Source organism: Colossoma macropomum, unplaced genomic scaffold (genome assembly GCF_904425465.1).
Source record: "Colossoma macropomum unplaced genomic scaffold, Colossoma_macropomum, whole genome shotgun sequence".
In the NCBI taxonomy this organism is placed as follows: domain Eukaryota; kingdom Metazoa; phylum Chordata; class Actinopteri; order Characiformes; family Serrasalmidae; genus Colossoma; species Colossoma macropomum.
In genome coordinates this window covers 1998068-2018678 of record NW_023496051.1, presented here as the reverse complement: position 1 = coordinate 2018678, position 20611 = coordinate 1998068, and the positions used below count along the sequence as shown (strand labels likewise).

General features: G+C 40.1%; 2 protein-coding genes across 2 annotated transcripts in view; one reads left to right on the top strand and one right to left on the bottom strand.

Annotated features, from left to right (window-relative positions):
- pdcd4b (programmed cell death 4b) overlaps positions 1–6983 on the top strand; it is a 30212-nt gene extending 23229 nt beyond the window's left edge. Inside the window, 5 exon segments of the mRNA XM_036565200.1 lie at positions 135–252; positions 1347–1454; positions 2656–2766; positions 3046–3185; positions 6048–6983. Coding sequence (XP_036421093.1) covers positions 135–252; positions 1347–1454; positions 2656–2766; positions 3046–3185; positions 6048–6108 — 538 coding nt within the window. The 3' untranslated portion in view covers positions 6109–6983.
- A 1690-nt stretch (positions 6984–8673) lies between these two features.
- Positions 8674–20255, bottom strand: bbip1 (BBSome interacting protein 1). Its single transcript, XM_036565211.1, has 3 exons — positions 20181–20255; positions 14588–14647; positions 8674–12395 (listed from the first exon to the last, which is right to left on the bottom strand). Exons 2-3 carry the CDS (start codon positions 14631–14633, stop codon positions 12211–12213), a joined length of 231 nt encoding a protein of 76 aa, XP_036421104.1. The 5' UTR covers positions 14634–14647; positions 20181–20255; the 3' UTR covers positions 8674–12210.
- Between the last annotated feature and the right edge of the window lie 356 nt (positions 20256–20611).

Sequence of the window (20611 nt, the reverse complement as noted above, 5' to 3'; positions counted from 1 at the left end):
TGTATTTCCAGCTATTATCCAATTAATCAACTGGTTTTAATAATGTGGTAGATTTGGCGAACAGCTTTGCGCCTGCTTAATAGCTCTGTTCAGTTCACAGCTCTGTGTTTGACTGCCGTGTGTTTGCTTGACAGGGCCGCTCTAGACCGCGCTGCCGTCCTGCTGAAGATGAGCAGGGAGGCGGGGCTCCGGATCGATAACCTCTGGGGTTCAGGTGGCGGCCAGAGACCTGTCAATCAGCTCATCAAAGAGGTTAGAACCCACCCTCGAGACCGCAGCGCTCAGTGGCAGTACATAAAGCAAGAGTAATATTAAAGCAGTAATTATTATCTTCACTCTGAATGTAGTCAGTCAGCCGAGACACGTTTGGAAGCTGTGCTTCTTTTATTTTGCACTGGTGCAAACAAGTAATAGAAACTGAAACCCCACTGCGTCGTTTTTCAGTAATCTCTGAAAGACTTCAGTGATGGCTGAATATACTGATAAGGCACATGGAAAAACTCTGCAGTTCTAATTTGTACTTCATTCACTGTCCCTCGCTGTTACTCATTGGTTGTTTTCTTCATGCAGTTCTTTTGTTAATGTTTCCTGAGGCATGAAATGAAGTTACAAAATTCGCAACATTATTTTGGCTCTCATCACCTGCTTCAGGCCTCTGTTGCTCCCACAATTCCACAGCTGTCTTGTGAACAAAGCAAACCAGTAGTCATTTCCCAATAACAATATCTTGCAAAGTGAGTAACTGTGATTTTCAGTTAATGACATATGGAACTTGCCATGAAACACATGATTGAGTCCAGTACAACACCGATACTAGGTTTATCAGTCATGAACATGTTCACTACTGAAGAGATGAGCTCTGAGATTAATAACTGATCACATTGATTTATCAGTCTACTCAGGCTTTAGCAGAGCTCAGTAACACTGAGATTAATAACTGATCACATTGATTTATCAGTCTACTCAGGCTTTAGCAGAGCTCAGTAACACTGAGATTAATACTGCCTTTACAAATGTAACAGACTGAATACAGATGCTTCTGTGTATTCTCAATGCTTGAATTCTGTTACATCCCAGCCACAATGTGTAACACAGTGTTATCTATAAATATGGACAAAATTCAGGTGTAGAAAAGGCTGCTACTGCTACTGTACAACATTTGTTATAGATAACTCTGACTGGCTCAGAACATCTGGGTAAGGAGAAAACTGTTTGATTACCCTCCCACCTGTATTATTGCTTTACAACAGCCTTATCGGGCTTAAACGCTCCTTAATCTACTTGTTCCGATTCTGCATGCTGCTGTTGAAGAGCTGCTCACAGACATGTATCCCTCACTGTGGCAGGTGAACCTGTTGCTGCAGGAGTACGTGCTGTCCGGTGACACGGTGGAGGCGGAGCGATGTCTGAGGGAGCTGGAGGTCCCTCACTTCCATCATGAGTTTGTTTATGAGGTAACAGTGCTGGCCTGCTTTTTGCTTTAGCATGACAGACTGTGGTCTTATCACACAGAACTGGTGAGAATTAGTTTTCACCAAACACTGCCTGACTTGGGTGATTAGTGATTGATTACACAGTGCCTGAATCGATTGGGTTAACTGATCAGAACAGAAGCTTAGAGGGCCACTTGTTTCTTAAGGATATGTTTGGAAACCACAGCTGTGACCACAGAATCAGTATGATAATCATCTTTGCTTGTTTTCTTTCCCCCTCTTGTTTTAATGTAGTAATAATTTCTGGCTTTGTTATCCAGGTGTAAGTCCGGTTTCAGTTTCCATCACTCAGTCTGATCTATTCTATTTGCCATGATAACAAATGCACTAGAACTAAATAGATGTCATGTTACACCAAATCAACATCTGCCGTTGCCGTAACTGAACACACAGCCAACACTGTTCATCCACCAGAATGCAGAAGCATATATAAACTAAGTAATTTGTATAATATATACATACATACATACACTGATTAGGCATAACATTATGACCACCTCCTTGTTTCTACGCTCATTGTGCATTTTATCAGCTCCACTTACTATATAGGTGCACTTTGTAGTTCTACAGTTACAGACTGTAGTCCATCTGTTTCTCTGATACTTTGTTAGCCCCCTTTTACTCTGTTCTTCAGTGGTTCAAAGAACCTTTTGCATGATCAACTGGTTCTTCTTCAAATTGATGGAGAATATGATGTCAAGCTTATGAAGAACCCTTTTGGTGCTATATAGAAAAATGTTCTATATAGAAGCATCTACAGCACAGTCTCCATCAATCTGAAGAACCATTTCACGATGCGGAGATTCCTTTATTCATGTAAAAGGGTTCTTTGAGTGTTCATGATTCTGTATAGAACCATTTTCTTTACTAAAGAACCCTTGAAGTGTGTTGGTAAACTGGGCCGTTATAGGTTTAAGCTTATTCATGATGCACAGATCCTAAGCTGATAGTTTCATTTGTTTTTCGGACACAAACACTGTATTGAGTATTTTAGTGGGAAATATATGAATGCACATGACACACGTTAACCTACATAATCATAACTAGCCATCTAAGAAGACTTAACAGTATAAAAAGCATGTTTTTAAAGGCAAAACCCCCAATACTGTTCACTAAAAAGGTCTGAAATAAACCCTGACGTTCTACTCTCTCCTGCTTGTAGGCGATAGTCATGGTGCTGGAGTCCAAAGGAGAGAAGACACTGCAGATGATCCTGAAGCTCCTGAAATCTCTCTTTGACTCGTCAGTCATCACTGTGGACCAGATGAGAAGGGTATGGCTCCATCTGCTGGTCAGATCATTGAAATACAGTGCAAAAGAAGCGCATTCAGAACGGTCTTTACTCATTTGTGCACAAGAGGTCAGTTGACTTCTGTGCTTATTCCACTCTTGCGTGTTGGTTTGGCTGTACGAACTCTACAGGTTATACAGTGCTATTTGGATCCTGGTACTAATGACAGTGTCATAGTCTGAGAAGCATCACTGTTGAAGTAAAACAGTGTTAAAAAAGGGTAACACTGTTTAATAAATGCTGTTTTTTTCTCTCCGACAGGGCTATGAGAGAGTGTATATGGATATTGCTGATATTAATATTGACGTACCGAGTGCGTACTCTATACTGGAGCACTTTGTGGACAAGAGTTTTAGCACTGGAGTCATCGATACCAAACTCAGAGACCTGTGTCCATGTCGGTGAGGAAATCACACTTTATTACTGTTTGTTAAAATTATGGAGGTTAACAAGACGTAAATTTAATACGCAATAATCATATTAGTATTGTCTTCTCTGCTGCTGTTAGTGTCAGAAGATCAGTGCTTGCTGAAGTATTTAAAGTCGACCTGAAATCAAAATGGACCTTTTTTTGGCCTTGCAGGTCCATATCCACCTGGCCCCCCCTTTTGCATTAACCGCTTCTTGACCAGGGTATATTTTGGTTTTTCCATCTGAATTTACATGACCAAATCATAAGGCAAATTATTCAGAAACTGCATGAAATAAATGTCATTTTTTTTTAATTAATTAATTTTTTTGTAAAAGCTCCCCTCAAATTAACAGAACATGTTTTATGATACACATATTGCTATATGCTTACAATTTACTGCTGAAAGCCAAAAATCTTAGACGCTCTTTGTGTTATTTTATAAAAATAATTTGTACAGATCAGATCACTGAAAAGACGCCATCTGTTTACAGTTTATAGCCCAGATTTGTGGAAAAATGGGTCGACTTTCAGTAGAAGAAAAAAAAAATTCAGCTTGTTTTATTACAAGGGTTTAAAATTACATCACCCATCTATTTGACTGGAAAGAAGACAGTTACAGCCTCATATGACCCCCACCTTTTGAATGTGGCTTATTAAATATGACAGTTATGAAGAATATGACAGTGCGTTTTGGAACCACCGGTGGTCTCAAGGAGTTAAAGAGGTTAAGCATAATTTATATCACAACATTTAATCTTGTTTTCCATCCAAATGTAATGACTCAAACATAGCTGAAAATGTCCCAAAAATGAAATTTAAAGCAAAAAAAAAAGATGTGTAGTTTTCCAACGAGCAGAACGAGCTTCGCTGAGAAGATCATTAACTCTGATCAGCTCTCAGCTTCATTATTAGAGCGAGACGAAGGAGAAAAAGGTGAGATGAGCTGCTTTTCCACCGTTTACAGGCTTTCACTTCTGTTCGGCGCTGCTGCCATGGTAACGCTGAATGATGGTGACGCACAGTGGAGAAAACACATGAATTCAGATCTGAGTGTCACATTAAGGTCACATGGCCACAAATCGGATACATATCTGATCTAGGACCACATATGAAAGTGGCTCAGGTTGGATTTGAAAAGATCAGATGTGTGTCCACACAGCCCTGAAACATACATCAGATCTGAGTCACATTAGGGCCAAAAATCGGATTTGTGCCGCTTCAACCTGCTAATGTGAACGTAGCCTTACTAAACACAGAAACAGCCAGTAAAGCTTATTTACATCATAGTTTAAAGTCTACTGCATTAATATTTACTGACGGGATTCAGCAACTTCTGTTGTAAGTGAATTCCATGGTAAACAGCTTTTCTGCTCATTTCCAAAGCACAAGGAAACGTGTTGAAATGGTCAGCACTACGTAGACTGTACGCTGCGCACACAGCCGTATTCATTTACAAATAAGTTCATTGTTTAATGGATGCTGAGCTGCTGATCAGTGTAACTAGAATAAACACATGCCTTAAACTGTTGGTGGGCGATATGGCAAAAATACAGTATTGCAGTTTTGAAAATGTTTTCACAGTACATTTCACAATATTAGTTTTTTGCTAGGTGGAAAAGATGAGTTTGATTATACTTAAAACACATTTATAAAAAAACTGCCAAAAACTATAAATATGGTTAAAAACTGATTTTTGTTCAGCTTTTCACACACTGCACAGCACTAAAGCCAATTAAACAGGACTAATGATGCTCTCTTTGTAAGGATGCATGCAGTTGGTCAGTGTTTATGTACTGACGATATCCACGATATGCTCAGAAAACGTGTTGGACGATATGACAGTATATAGCGTTATGCTGAGAAATTATGTCACTGTACAGTATGCTTCACTGAACATGTCGCCGATATCGTCAGTACTTGTTAAACACTGACAAGCTGCCTGTTTCATTATACAGAGAGCAAAATGAGTCCAGTTTAACTGGATTTAGTGCTACACACCATGCCAAATATTGAATAAAAATCATTGTGTTTAGTTTTTATAGCGTTTTTAAAAATGTAGCACTACTGGTTTATTTGTTTTCTCAGTTTCAGCTGATCAGATGTCTGAAAAAATAATTGTGACATTGTACATCGTGAAAATGATCAAATTGTGAAAAGTATCACAATATTATATTTTTACCATACTGTAGTATCGATTTTGTTTACATGCACTCAATAATCCGATAACTGCAGAAAATCGGATTTTGTCAGTAATCCGATCAACACGTTTACATGCACTTGAGTAATCAGATAATGGGGAAACTCCAGGTCTACATGAGTCAGACAGTAATCAGATTTCTTTACAATGAGCCAATAAACTCACAGAAGGAGACGTGACGTAAACGTAACATAAAACTCAAATTTCATACTGCGGCTTTTAAACATCGCACCACTTTACCTGAAAATACGAACAAACATCATCTAGAAGATGAAGAATATTTCAATCCTTTCTTTCATGTTTGGTTTCAGCGCCGCTCCAAAAGTGTTTTGCTGAGTCTCGCAACATCCACAGTCTGTTTTCGCACATGCTCAGACTGAGAAATGCGAGTAAATCAGAGTAAGAGTTCACATGCACTGAGAAATCTGATACTGAGCTAAAATCCAGCTCTCTTTATCAGATTTCTTAATTGGATTTTTAGATCGGAGTACGCTGTTTACATGACCATTTGAATAATCGGATATCTGCAGAAATCCGATTATGATCGGATTATTGAGTGCATGTATACACACTCACTGATAATGATAATGCCATATTGACCACCCACTATGAACTCAACACTATTTTCTCATGCCAAGGCTTTTTCTCTTCCAGAGGACGGAAGAGGTTCGTGAGTGAAGGAGACGGCGGACGTCTCAAACCCGAAAGCTACTGAAGCTCCACAGACCCAGAGGCCATCTCACGTTCGGGGAAACCAGTGCTACTGTTCTAAAACCACATTTCTGTGTCCCACAGGTTTAGGTAGAGTTTTCCTGCTGTCCAGTAAGAATGTAGAGCTTATTACACACGGGGAAGGTGACCGAGGAGCAACGCAAGCGCTTAAAAAAAAAAAGAAAAAAAGAAAAGAAAACGAGGAGATATTTTAGACGCACACACACCCCTCCGAGGTGACCTGATAAGCTAACCCAGAAAGTGCCACACTTTTGAAATGACTGTCATTCCATGTTTGTATTGAGTTCACTGCCACTCCAGAGGCATTTTCACCAAATATAAGCTGGATAACTTTGAGCCAAAAGTCAAAACAGGGGCAGTAGAGACATCACTTAACCTTACCGTCTCTTACTGGATATTATTGACCCTTGGCTTAATTTATCCAGCAAAACAAGTCAAAGAAATCTGGCTTTGTGGAAACATCTCCCAGTTCTCCAGTCAGCAGTATTTATAGAGTCCGATACGTTTGTGTTCATGAGAGCTTTATAAAGGGAGTTCAGTGGACGGGTTGTCCCCTTTTTCTTTCTTTCTTTCTTTCTTTCTGTTTTTCTTTTTTCCTCCTACAGGCCTAAACTTTCTGTTCTGTGCTGACGTCTTTGTTTTTCCCCGCCTTGCTGTAACAGAGATGTCATTACTGAATGCAACTGATGACAAAAAAAACAGGCAATACAGAGAAATGTGAACCAATTGGGCTCATTTCGCAAAAAACTATTGTCAAGAACATATTTTTGTATTTCAGAATATTGGTGTGGGTGAAATTTACCAAATGTTCTCACTCTTTGTTTAAAACGGTGAAGAAGTAAATGAAGAATAATAAAATAGTTTGTGGTGTTTCTTTCCAGTCGCGCTACATTCACATGATGCTCTTTGGGCAAACGATCACAGCTAAGTAGCATTGAATAACAAACAGGCACACAAAAATGATATTTGTGCTGTTTACTCCACAACTCCCTATTCTCTTAGACCGGTGACATTCACAGGGTGGACAGCGCATTAAAAATAGAGTTGTATGCACAAGTTTGGGCACCCTGGATCAAATTACATGTTTTTGATGATTAAAGTGAAAGTGAGTTAACACATCCTCCACAGAGAACACACTACTGCACGTTTTAATGCACGATTACTGTTTATTTACTGAAGTTACCATGTTGGGAAGAACCATAATGTGGCCTGTGCAAATGTTATGGCATGTTTTATATATTTCCCCCAAAACACTAAACTCTTAAATGCGCACTAGAATTTACAGAAAAATGCCGTATTTCAGTACAACAAAATAATGTAATTTGACCGGGTTGTTCAAACGTTTGCATGACTGTTATTAAACATGCACATCAGTGTTATATTGTGTATTGATAACATTAATATTTTATTGTGTAGCACGACTGATGGAGGGTAACAGGTACGAGATTAATAATAACAGCAGCACCATGTAGGGCTGAACAATTTGGGGAAAATATCTAGTTGCGATTTTCCAACAACTTCCAAAATATATATACATATAAAATATTTATAAATTGAGATTCAGGCCTGGTTTATTTTGGCCAAGAAGACCAGAATGTCCACCTTTTCTGGCTTGAGGCTCGACCCCTGAACGTACTGTGCCAAACTGCCAGTAAGCTGTGGTTGTGATGTCACAACACATGGAGGTTTGGTTGCCTCTGATTGGTCTAACTCATCTACAGGCAGCTCATAAGCTCTTATTAGGTGCAGCTTCCCCTCTTAAAACTTACGTTTTTGCTATGTTGCACACTTAAAGATGGTTCTTCAAGGGTTCTTTAGTAAGAATAATGGTTCTGTATAAAACCATAAACACTTAATGTCCCATTTGCATGCTTAAGAAGTTCTGGAGAATGTGTTGTAGATGGTTCTATAGAGCACCCTTTTGAAAATGGTTTTATTTTAGCACCAAAATGTTCTATTGTTGCAAGCTTGATGTCGTAAACAACAGTACCACCCTTTTTGGTGCTAGATAGAACCATATACAACACAATCTCCATCAGTCTGAAGAACCATTTCACCATGCAGAGAACCAAATGGGTCTTTGAGTGTTAATGGTTCTAAACAGAATGATTGTCTTTACTAAAGAACCATCTTTTTTGGGGAACTGCAAAGAACTCTCTTTTTTTGTCTTTAATTGTGATTCTGATCTAAAAACGATTGATCTTTCAGCTGTGGTTCTATGACTGGAGCAGACTTTAGGGTGTAACCTGCATCCCCAACCCCCCCCCGATTCAGTCATACCGCACTAGTTAGGTCAGTGCTGCCAAGCTGAGAGGGTGAAGGCTTGCACAGGCCTTCCCCAAGACTCATGAAGCAGCACTGCATCTTTTCAAACTGCTGATAAAGTAAAGTGGACAGCTCAGCTGCTCCAAGTAGAGTCACAGGTTTTTAACCACTCCATCAAACCAGAACTGCAGAGATCTTTTTTTTTTTTGGATAAATCCAACTTTGCAGCGTTTGTGATCATTTTTTGGAAGCTGCATACCAATCCAAATCACACAGGACACAATTTTGGATAAATATTCATGTCTATATTTGAAACGTTGCCATATTTCAGGACAAATGGTGTTGAAAATAAATGAAATGTGTTTCTAAATTATCTACAAAAAGCTACATACAAGCCGTAGCTGATCATGCAGCACAGTCATATCTTCAGGAGATGATGGTTTGTTGATAGATGATGGTTCGCCCCTTTGCAATGGCAATGAAAACGGTCCAGACTTTTCATGTAGTAATGGTGTAATTTAAAGTACTTAATCTCCAGATATAAATAATGCTTTAGGAAGACATTATACAGAATATTAATGGATGTGTTTGTAAATTCACAGCTTGGTTTGTCTTTTCCGAAGCAGGATTTCTTGCTCAGCCAGCTCACTTAAAGCTTAGTTTGTTCTAACATTGGATCTTCTATCGCTAGACAATGGATCACTGTTTACTGGGCTACATCAGCTTTGAGCTAACCTGGTCCAGGACTGGTCAAGTTCGGGATCTTGGACCAATTAGAAACGTACAACAGCGTTTTAGGGCCACTGTTAATAAAAATAAAAACAGTAGACTTGGAGAAAAAAAGTCGTAATATTTCGAGAATGAAGTCGTAATATTTGGAGGGTAAAGTGGGCTAACTGTAGGGGGCTGCCATAACGCGTCGGGGTCTCGGTTGCTGTACTGGCGCCGGAGTTCCTCTCACTCCAGTCTCTTTGGGGAACAATCATTTTATCATTCTCACTGTGTGTGAAACTTCATGCCCTCTTTGAATGGGGGGAGATGTAGCTCCTGATAGCCGTGTAGACGACCCTGCCTGAGATTCTCCTTCAACAACACAGACAGACAGTTTCCTCCGAGTCCGTCTGGCTCTTTACTCTAGATAAACAGTTTCCTGCTCCGCCGTTTCAGCCGGTTCTTATACTAATAACAGGCTGGTGCTGATGAGCAGGAGAGACAGGGAGACTGAGTGTTTCTTTATGGGTAAATCGATATGAGAGTAGAACTAAACCACCTCCTCACGAGGAAGTGCTGCTTCCCTTCGCAAAGCCTTTGGCCACAATATTTCCTGTATTAATGCCACTTTAATGTTGTAATTCTATGACTTTTTTTTTTTTTAATATTATGACTTTTTTTCCTTAAAATAGTAAGACTTTCAGTCTCAAAATATCATACTGTACGACTTTTTTCTCAAAATATTACAGTTTTATTCTCAAAGTCTACTATTTTTATTTTTATTAAAAGTGGCCCTAGAAAGTGGTCATAAAAACGCCCCTCTGGCAGAGTTAGACCTCCTTTTTCTCCTGAGTGAAGTTTATGGCGTCAATCACATAATAAATATCGCTCTTTTATCAGAGGAAACGAACCATACTTTAGATTTTTGTTATTTATAGTAAGTTTTAGTCCAGTAAGCACAAACACAGTGGCTGCGGCGAGACTGATCGTGCATAGATAGTGCAAGATTAATCATAGCTCGAGTCTCTAAACCTGGGTTAAGCTGAAGCTTAGTGTCTCAGACTTAAACAAGCTGCGTTTAAGACTGATATGTCATCACTGTCGCAACAAAACCTCGATCTCCAAAATGTGAGCTTCACAGGAGAAGGAAAAACAGTCATAACTTGATATGGAAATTAATGCGAGCATGTTGGATGATTTCTATTGGCTCAGTCTTTATTCAAATGTATCATGTAAAAGCTGTTATTTTCAAATTTTGTTGAAAAAAAAAAACTAATAAATGACAAAAATGGAGATAGAAGAGTTTGTTTCAACAGCAACAATGGGCCTCCTTCACCAACCGTCCTTAAGAAAAAAATGTACCCATTCATGCAGTTTTGATGAAGATTCTGACTTTCACCAGTGCTTTCTAATTTGGGATTTGTTCTTAGGTTCTTAGGTAAGAACAGATTGTTTTTCATGTGTGGAGCTGTTAGCTTAAGCTACCTTTGCTTCAGTATCCTCGTTAGCACTAGAAGCTAGCAGTAGCTTAGCGAGAAGGCTAAACCCCCAGCAAATTCCAGCTCACTGACACAGCACTGAGGTAAATTTACAGTACTGAGGTAAATTTACAGCACTGAGGTAAATGTAGAGGATAAAGACTCAGATCTGAGCTGTTTTTGCTTCAATATCCTTGTTAGCACTAGACGCTAGCAGTAGCTTAGTCAAGAACAGAATCTACACACACTCGACAGCACAGAGGTGTGAACAGTTCTCCGGTTTAAGAACACGTAGTGAATCTGGGGCCGTATTACAGAAAATTCTTACCTTCCTGTCTTAAGGTCTGACAGGTCAAGATAAGATCTCTCACAAATTCGTATTACAGGATCTTATCTTACAGCATCTTTTCTCATCTCAAGTTAGGAAATCTTAACTTACTCGATTGAGGTTGACAATCAACTGTCGTGTCTGTTGCCTAGCAACCGACCATACCGGCACAGCTGAAACGTAAACACGTAATCAAGTTAGTTAGCCAGGCAGCTAACGTTAGCTACCGTTACTGAGGTAAAAAAGGTCAAACAAAACTGAAGCGCGATAAACTGAGAGTTAAGAATATTGTTTTAGCGCTTCGTGCTGTTTATCAGAGTCGCCGCTCTCAGTTTCAGTCTCCATTTCCCCAAACGCTTTAGCCGAGGGCGCTAACGTTATTCCTCCTAATAAACAGACACACGTTCAGCTCTGTCTCCTCATTATTCACCACCATCACTGTAATATTTTATCATCAACATTAACACACAAAGGTGATAAGGGGGGGGCGGTGGAGGTCGTGTCTGCAGCGTCTGGGGCTCTTAAACACTGTCAAAGTCAAAGCAGTTTTCAGGGTAGATAAATGTAGCGTCATTATGCTGGTTACAGTGAACTGTGCTGCCCATCACTGCATATAAAACAATAGAAACAGACGGTTAAACAGAAGTTAAGACAGATCTGGGGTTTATCTTAAAGTTAAGAAAATATTTAGGATATTTTGGCAACTTGAGATGCTTCTGTAAAAACGGTTTTCTTATCTGGACATAAGACAAGATTACAGACTTAACAACTGTTGTTCTGTAATGGCTTCTGTCCTTAACTTCAGTCTTAACTGAAGTTGCCATGACAACAAAGCAGATCTCAGACTGTAGTACGGCCCCTGATGTAGATTTTTTTCTGAAGAACAAACTTAATATTAGTTAGTATTAGTGTCTTAATAGTACACTAATATTAAGATATTAGTGAATGAGGCCCATTAAGCTCTGTGCTCACGTGCTGACTCTATTGTGCACCATTCAAAAATCAACCCAGCTGAAACACTCCTTATAACTTCAGTGTGGGTGGGCGGAGCTAAACTGCACCTGTCATCAATCAACTCCAGTTTAGGACGTTATGAATTCACGAACACATTCACATTAAAGGAGAAGCTTATTGGATGTCAAACATAATCACGTAACGCAAACAGCAAAACTACAAACTGAACACCGAACAATGCGGAACGGCTTGGCGCTGATGGATCATTACAGATGGGCTCCAGCTACAGCGATATGTTGTGATATTAGGTCATGATGGAAGTGCGCACTTCATCCCCTCACAGTGTGCCCTACTGAGCCTGCTCCTGCTCCGGTTGTGCCTGCTGCTGCTCTCTGAGGGCCAGCTCCTGCTGCTTTATCACCTCCTGCGCCTCCTGCTGCATCTTCTCCAGCTTCTCCAGCGTTACGGACTTCAGGGGCAGCAGTTTTGGTTTACACAGCACCATGGCGGGAACATCCTCCATGGACAACTGACCTGCACGGGTGGACGTGAAGGAAGAATGGTGATCAGATAAAGACAACATGCCCCTTAATCCCAAATGGAGATGATCAGCTAAGACATGTTTGATTTGAGGCTAATCTAGCTAACAAGCAATGGAAGCTTATGTTAGCAAGTAGCATCGTGAGAACTGTCTGCGTAGACTTTGTTTTAAAATGGACAAAATTATAGACAAAATTCAAGATATGAGGATATTACTACGGTTTTTACTATGCTACTGTACTTTTGTCCATTTGTTTCAATGATAATTTATCATACAGTGTCAGAAAACACATAAGCAAGTCTATGAGATTAATTAAAGACCCCCTGAACTCAAAAATGCCTTTATTTAAACTCATGTTTCATTTCTTAAAATGATTATATAGACTGATATGGACTACACTAACATAGCTCAAGTGTTGGGGAGGGCTGGGCTGCGCATTAAATATATAATATAAATACATATATATTTCATCTATTATACACCGATCAGGCATAACATTATGACCACCTCCTTGTTTCAACGCTCACTGTCCATTTTATCAGCTCCACTTACTATATAGGTGCACTTTGTAGTTCTACAGTTACAGACTGTAGTCCATCTGTTTCTCTGATACTTTGTTAGCCCCCTTTTACCCTGTTCTTCAGTGGTCAGGACCCCCATGGACCCTCACAGAGCAGGTACTATTCGGGTGGTGGATCATTCTCAGCACTGCAGTAACACTGACGTGGTGGTGGTGTGTTAGTGTGTGTTGTGCTGGTCTGAGTGGATCAGACACAGCAGTGCTGCTGGAGTTTTTAAACACCTCACTGTCACTGCTGGACTGAGAATAGTCCACCAACCAAAAATATCCAGCCAACAGCGTCCTGTGACCACTGATGAAGGACTAGAGGATGACCAACACAAACTGTGCAGCAGCAGATGAGCTATCGTCTCTGACTTTACATCTACAAGGTGGACTGACAAGGCAGGAGTGTCTAACAGAGTGGACAGTGAGTGGACACAGTGTTTAAAAACTCCAGCAGCACTGCTGTGTCTGATCCACTCAGACCAGCGCAGCACACACTAACACACCACCACGTCAGTGTTACTGCAGTGCTGAGAATGATCCACCACCCAAACAGTACCTGCTCTGTGAGGGCTCTGCTTCATCAACTCATTTGAGGTGAAAATACTCCAGTGTCTCTCTTGATAAACCAGTCTTTTAATAGAATGTCATTAATTAGTGACGCTGACGTCTATTAAAATTATCATAAGCACAAAACACTGAAGGTAAACAGTTTCCATCAGGTAGAACTGAGTGGCTCTGAAATCACTTTATACAAACAAGCAAAGTTTCAGTTTGAGATTTATTTACACTCAGTTACAAGTTTAAGTTTAATAAAAACTTTAAACTCAGATTCACAAATGAGTTTCCTTTACTAAACTGCGTCTGTAGGTCTCTGTTCATAAACATAAACTAGCCAAAACAAATTTACTATAAAATGAAAAAGTGTTTGTATAAATTCAGAAAAAAGACACGTCAGTCACGACTGCATATGTGTACATATTTCTATATTGTGGTCTATTTACACAAAGTTAGGTTAGTTCATCATTTTTGTTGAATAGACTCTCCCAAAATTTTACGCTGCTGCACTGATGTTGAACCGTGTGCTGCACTGGGTCAGTATGACCAACAGGTCAAAACAAGCTCAAAACAAAGTGTGCGCTGTGCCCTGATTGGTGTTTTTGCTTCACGCTTCTTTCATTTTGACATGTTACGCTTTTATACACACATAAACCAAAAGGAACGACAGATTTCTCAGAATGTAGAGGAGTAAAAAGATATTTGACTTTGAAATGTAGTGGAGTGAAAGTAAAAAATCGCCCCAAAATGGAAAAACTTCAGTAAAGTACATGAAAAACTACTTAAGTACAGCAACTATTTATATTTACTTTGTTACTGTCCAGCACTGAAACTAAAGCATCAAACTTCAGACACCAAACATCTCTTGGCTGCCCGACTCCATTTGGGCTAGAACATGGGTTAAATCAGAAGGATGAAACTCATGGATCTGTACACCCTTTCAGTCGAATTAGGAAGCGGAACAAACAGTGAGGCATGTAATAAACTCTGTGTCGAGCTGTAAATACAAACCAGAACAGACACTTACAGAGACCTCAGTAACACTGCGCTGAAACAGTTTACCTTGTTTGGGCAGAACCTCTCTGAACATCGACTTGACCTCAGGCATCGTGCTTCTCCAACCTTTCAACAAAGAAAGAAAGAAAAAGGCTGTTAATAATTGATCTGAAAGCTGGGTACTGTGGTTACACTGCCACAGTTAGTGAGATGTTTATGCTGTACAGTAGTACCCCCACCCCACCCATCATCTAAACCGCTTATCTGTACAGTAGTAGTGATTTTAAAAACCTTTTCAACTCCTTGAGACCACCAGTGGTTCCAAAACGCACTTCGTCATATTCTTCATAACTGTCATATTTCATAAGCTACATTTAAAAGGTGGGGGTCATATGAGAGCTGTAAGTGTCTTCTTTCCAGTCAAATAGATGGGTGATGTAATTTTAAACCCTTATAATAAAAGAAGCTGAATTTTTTTGTCTACTGAAAGTCGACCCGTTTTTCCACAAATCTGGGCTATAAACTATAAACAGATGGCGTCTCTTCAGTGATCTGCCCTGTAAAAAATTATTTTTATAAAAAAATACAAAGAGCAACTAAGATTTTTGGCTTTCAGCAGTAAATTGTAAGGATATAGCAATATGTGTGATCATAAAACATGTTCTGTTCATTTGAAGGGAGCTTTTATAAATAAATAAATAAATAAATAAATAAATAAAATAAGAAATTACATTTATTTCATGCAGTTACTGAATAATTTGCCTTACGATTTGGTCATGAAAATTCAGATGGACAAACCAAAATATACCCTGGAGAACAAGAGGTTAATAAAAATGATACCCCAAGCTTTTAAAGGGGAACTCCATCCATTTTGTCAAAAATTCTACACAGTTAAAGTCGCTCAGAGTGGTTTAATTTGAAATTATCCATTCTAGAGAAACTTACAGAGTCAGAACTGTTCACAGTGGTGGTGATAGGAACCAGACATCAGTTTAACGCCTCTAAAAGCTCCCTCACAGAAAGTTATTACATGAAATGGTTATGAACTCACTGCCTGATCTCTGACACATTGTTTTATGATCATTTGGTGAAAATGTTTTGGCTTAAAATTTTTTTTTATCCAATTATTTCAATCCATTAATGGGGAAGAGGTACATGCAGGGTGTTGTGAGGCAAAATAGTCCCCAGAGGATAGTCAGATTTACGACTATTTTGCCATCATCAACGTTACACATAAAACTCAGAGGTTGTGTAGGTTCAGTGGTGGTTCTGGATAGTAAATTAAACTGCTGTATTAGTGTTGCAGACATTGTGACCCCTGGTTCCTATCACCACCACTGTAAAGAAACCTGGATCTGTACATTTCTCTACAGTGAACCACTTCACATCAAACCACTCTGAATGACTCACATCTCAAGGATTATTCAGAAATTTTGAAAAAATGCAGGAATTCCCCTTTAAAGCCACACAGATTTGGGGATTTGGAGACCTCTCTGGTGGAAATATGTAATTGCACATGATGTGCAAGTAACGTCGGTTGTGCTTCGGACCCCCACAAGCAGATGAATCTGACTTTTGTGAATGAGTCTATTGTCATCATATCTTCATCAGTATATTGTTGATTTTACATTAGAGACATAAACATCGAACCAGACCTTCTTTTTGAGTCTGTGCGTGAGACGTTAATGCGCAAAGACGTATCACGTGATCTGAAAAACCCGCTCCAAATCCGTCCTGGACTTAAATGAGTATTTCAGGCGTCTCTCAGCGGCGCGCGCTGACCATATTTTAGTGTTTTATTTTCTTCTGCTACTTTCAGTTTTAACCAAAAATATACAACAGTTAGTTCCGGCCACGCAAGCTGATTGGTTGAGAAGCGTCTAACTGCTGTTATTTCACCATAACGTCATGTTTTTTTGCACCAACACTATCACTCCACTGAGATGCCGTTGCTAAGCAACGACTTTGACAGCTGTAGGAGACGCTCAAGCCATCTGAACGTTTTCACTTCTTACTTTGCCACAAACAGAAAATGGACACTTTTAAGATTTTACATTTGACCGACAGCCGATTTGGTCAGACTCTGAAGATGAGACGACACTAAATTCCCAAACTGTCATCACCACTGAGCAGCTTTTCAGTCGGCAGCTGAGACAGAAGAACAGCTAAACAACCTGGAATCAGCCAGAAATGAACCCAACACCATTCGCCAAACTAAACGGGCTGTAAGATGCTTTACAGACTGGCTGGAACAAAACAACATTAATACTGATCTGGCAGAAACTCACAAAACTGAGCTGAACTTGATATTGCGGCAGTTTTATGGCTCAGCCTGTACTTCAAAAGGCGAAGCTTACAGCAGACTGAGCAGAGTGGGCGGAGCTCGTTACTCTGACGTAGCAACAAGCTGCTTGTTAAAGAACTTTGATTTGGCAGAAGGAACTGCGAACATTAAAACATATTAAACGCCGCGTTCACAGCCCAGTTTATTAATTTATTACTTTATTTATTTAACTGTTGTATATTCGGCTCATGCCTGCAACCAAATCACAGCCGTGATGTTATTTTGCAATAACACCCTCCCTCTCATGTTCTATTGCTTAAGTATTACATAGTGCTGCTTTAACCCTGCATCCTGCCCAATGACTGCTGGGATAAGCTCCAGCACCCCCTGCTGGATAGGCAGCTTAGAAAATGTGTGTGTGTGATTAACTTAGCCATTGCAGTAAGTTAGCAAAAGTTCTATAGAAAAGAAGCCAAAATTCCTCCACCATTGTCAAATCTGGAACCACAGTTTGCTCAGTAGAGACGACAGTTGAAGTCAGATACGTCTATTAATCAGGTAGACCCGCCCCCTTCTCCCAAAACCAAGGTCAAGCATGTCACGCAGTGTGTACCAATTCAGGGGCTGCGTCCTTCTAAGGATACGGTCTACGAAAGCTGTGTAGACCCACGAAGGCTGAACCGAAATGAGACGCTCTGCTCTACTGCAGGTTTCCTGTTTGCGTCACAGCACCGCTGTTCCCGCCCTTACCGAAACGCCGCTCCTGTCAAGTTCTTTTAAAGTTCTTTAAAGACGTTTTCATTTACTGGAGCTGGAGATGCTTCACCGCCGGCGACTGATGAGATTGGGATTTTAATAGCTACTCGCCTCAGTTTACACCCAGTATTTATATTTAACATTGTGCTCCATATCTGCCATTCGCTCTTCTGCTGACGCCACCATGTTTCGAATCCTCGGCTCGCAGTGAACCTCGGGATATTTTGCAGGCGAAGGATCCACCCGTTGGACCCTTCGTTGCCACTGAAAGGAAGGACACATTTCTCAGCTGCATATTTAGGAGTCTTCGAAATGGGACGGCCTGGCCTAGTCGCGCCGCTGTGGCGCAATCGGCCTTCAAATGCAGCCTCCGAAGGATGCAGCCCCTGAATTGGGACGCAGCTACAGACTGCCTTCAGTGAACTTGCAAATCTAGCAAACAGAGCCTGAAAGCAGCAAAAGCAAAGGGGGCTTTTCTTCCTGGATATCCAGTTTGTCCAGTAAGTGTAAATGTATCAGCAATAAAAGTGCAGCTCACGTAACTCACGAAATTTAATGACAAATTCCGCTTATAGTTCCGACTATAGCCTGAAAATAAAGCTAGCTAACGGTAGGCTGCATACGCTTAAGTTCTGTTACATATCGCTGCTGACGGAAGAAAATCTCCATTTTTGTCGTTTTTCAGTTTTTTACATCATTCGAAAATGCCTGTTGTCCTTTACATTGTGTGTAAATTTCACGATGAATGGACCAGAAGAAATGACCCAAAATGACTTGGAAAAAAGTCTGGTTCCATTGACTTACATTAGAAGTAAAGTATGTTTTTTCCTTCTGCTGTAAAGTTACCATTTTGGAGATACAAGATTTTCTTCCGACAACAGTGATATGTTAGCAACCTACTGGTAAGATTAGCCCACACGCTGACTCCCCACAGGCAAAACTTAAGTGGGCCCTTGGTTAGCTCTTTTTTATTAATGGTTTTTACGTCTACACCACTGACGCTCAATTTGTACATCGTTAACATGTCACTTCAACGTAAAAGACACCACGTGTCGTGTTAACTAAGTTGGAGATGGTGCTCATGTTATCACAACTGACGTCAATACGTGTATTCCCAGGTGTAACCACGCCTTCTTACAATATAGCAGAATAACGTTAAAACTATTTCTGAGGAAAATAAAAAATGACAGTATCAGCATAAGAAAAACTAACAGTCCAAATCAGACACTGTAGACTGAAAGACAGTTCAGACAGAATAATGACGTGATGGGGATGGGTGGAGCTACACGTCATACTGCAGCCAGCCAGCAGTACGGATCATACATTAACTTACTGAGGGGAATCTAATCAATCGTATGGATCATACATTAACTTACTGAGAGGAATCTAATCAATCGTATGGATCATATGTTAACTTACTGAGGGGAATCTAATCAATCGTATGGATCATACATTAACTTACTGAGGGGAATCTAATCAATCATATGGATCATATATTAACTTACTGAGAGGAATCTAATCAATCGTATGGATCATATGTTAACTTACTGAGGGGAATCTAATCAATCGTATGGATCATATATTAACTTACTGAAAGCAATCTAATCAATCATATGGATCATATATTAACTTACTGAGGGGAATCTAATCAATCATATGGATCATATGTTTACTTACTGAGGGGAATCTAATCAATCATATGGATGATATATGAACTTACTAAGAGGAATCTAACCAATCATATGGATCATATATTAACTTACTGAGAGGAATCTAATCAATCGTATGGATCATATATTAACTTACTGAGAGGAATCTAATCAATCATATGGATAATATATTAACTTACTGAGGGGAATCTAATCAATCGTATGGATCGTATATTAACTTACTGAAAGGAATCTAATCAATCGTATGGATCGTACATTAACTTAATGAGAGGAATCTAATCAATTGTAGGGATCGTAAATCAACTTGCTAAGAGGAATCTAATCAATTGTATGGATCGTATATCAACTTGCTAAGAGGAATCTAATCAATCGTATGGATTATATATTAACTTGCTGAGAGGAATCTAATCAATCGCATGGATCGTATATCAACTTGCTGAGAGGAATCTAATCAATCATATGGATCACATTAATTACTGAGAGGAATCTAATCTGTCATATGGATCACATATTAACTTAATGAAACGAATCTGATCAATCATATAGGTTGTGCAGTAACATAATGAGAGGAATCTGATCAAATCGAATCTAATTGATCACACTGATCATATATTAACCCACTAATCTAGAGGAATCTGATCTAATCGATCACATCAATCGTAAGTTACCGACAGGACGTATCGCATCGTCCTGTAGTAACTAAGATTTGAGATATCGACAGTAATATCGACCTGAAGGCTCGTGCGGATCTCCACAGCAGGCTAATCTGCTCTGATCTCCATAGTAACCGCACTAACGGCTCTCCTACAGATTCAGGTCCTCATGAAACCACATCGCCTCTGTTTCACGCGGCGGAACAGCCGCAGCGCTGCACTGCTGTGAGCGGAGCGTGTAGTGGTGACGGCCGTGTTAAAGAACCGTAAATATAAACGGCACCGAGCGTTTTTACCTCCAGAGCTGTTTATCCGCTGCAGTGGCGCTTCTCTCCTTCTGCTCTCACAGCCGCTGAAACCCTCAGCCAGCGAACCGCTTCTGACCCCCAACGGTCAATGCTGGACATTACAGCTGATCACAGGATTTGGGCCCAATCCCATTTCTTCTTTTTACCCCTACCACTCAGTGGAGAGAAGTGGAGAGAGTCAGCAGTGTGAAGTTTCTCGGAGTACACCTCACTGATGACCTCACCTGGTCACTCCATGCCAACACTATTGTGAGATCTGCCCGTCAGCGTCTCTTCTTCCTGCGCAGGTTAAGGGAGTTTGGCCTGCCTCCTCAGATCCTCACCAACTTCTACAGAGGCACCGTAGAGAGCATCATCATGGGCTGCATCACTGTCCGGTACAGCAGCTGCACCGCCTGCGACCACCAGGCCCTTAAAGG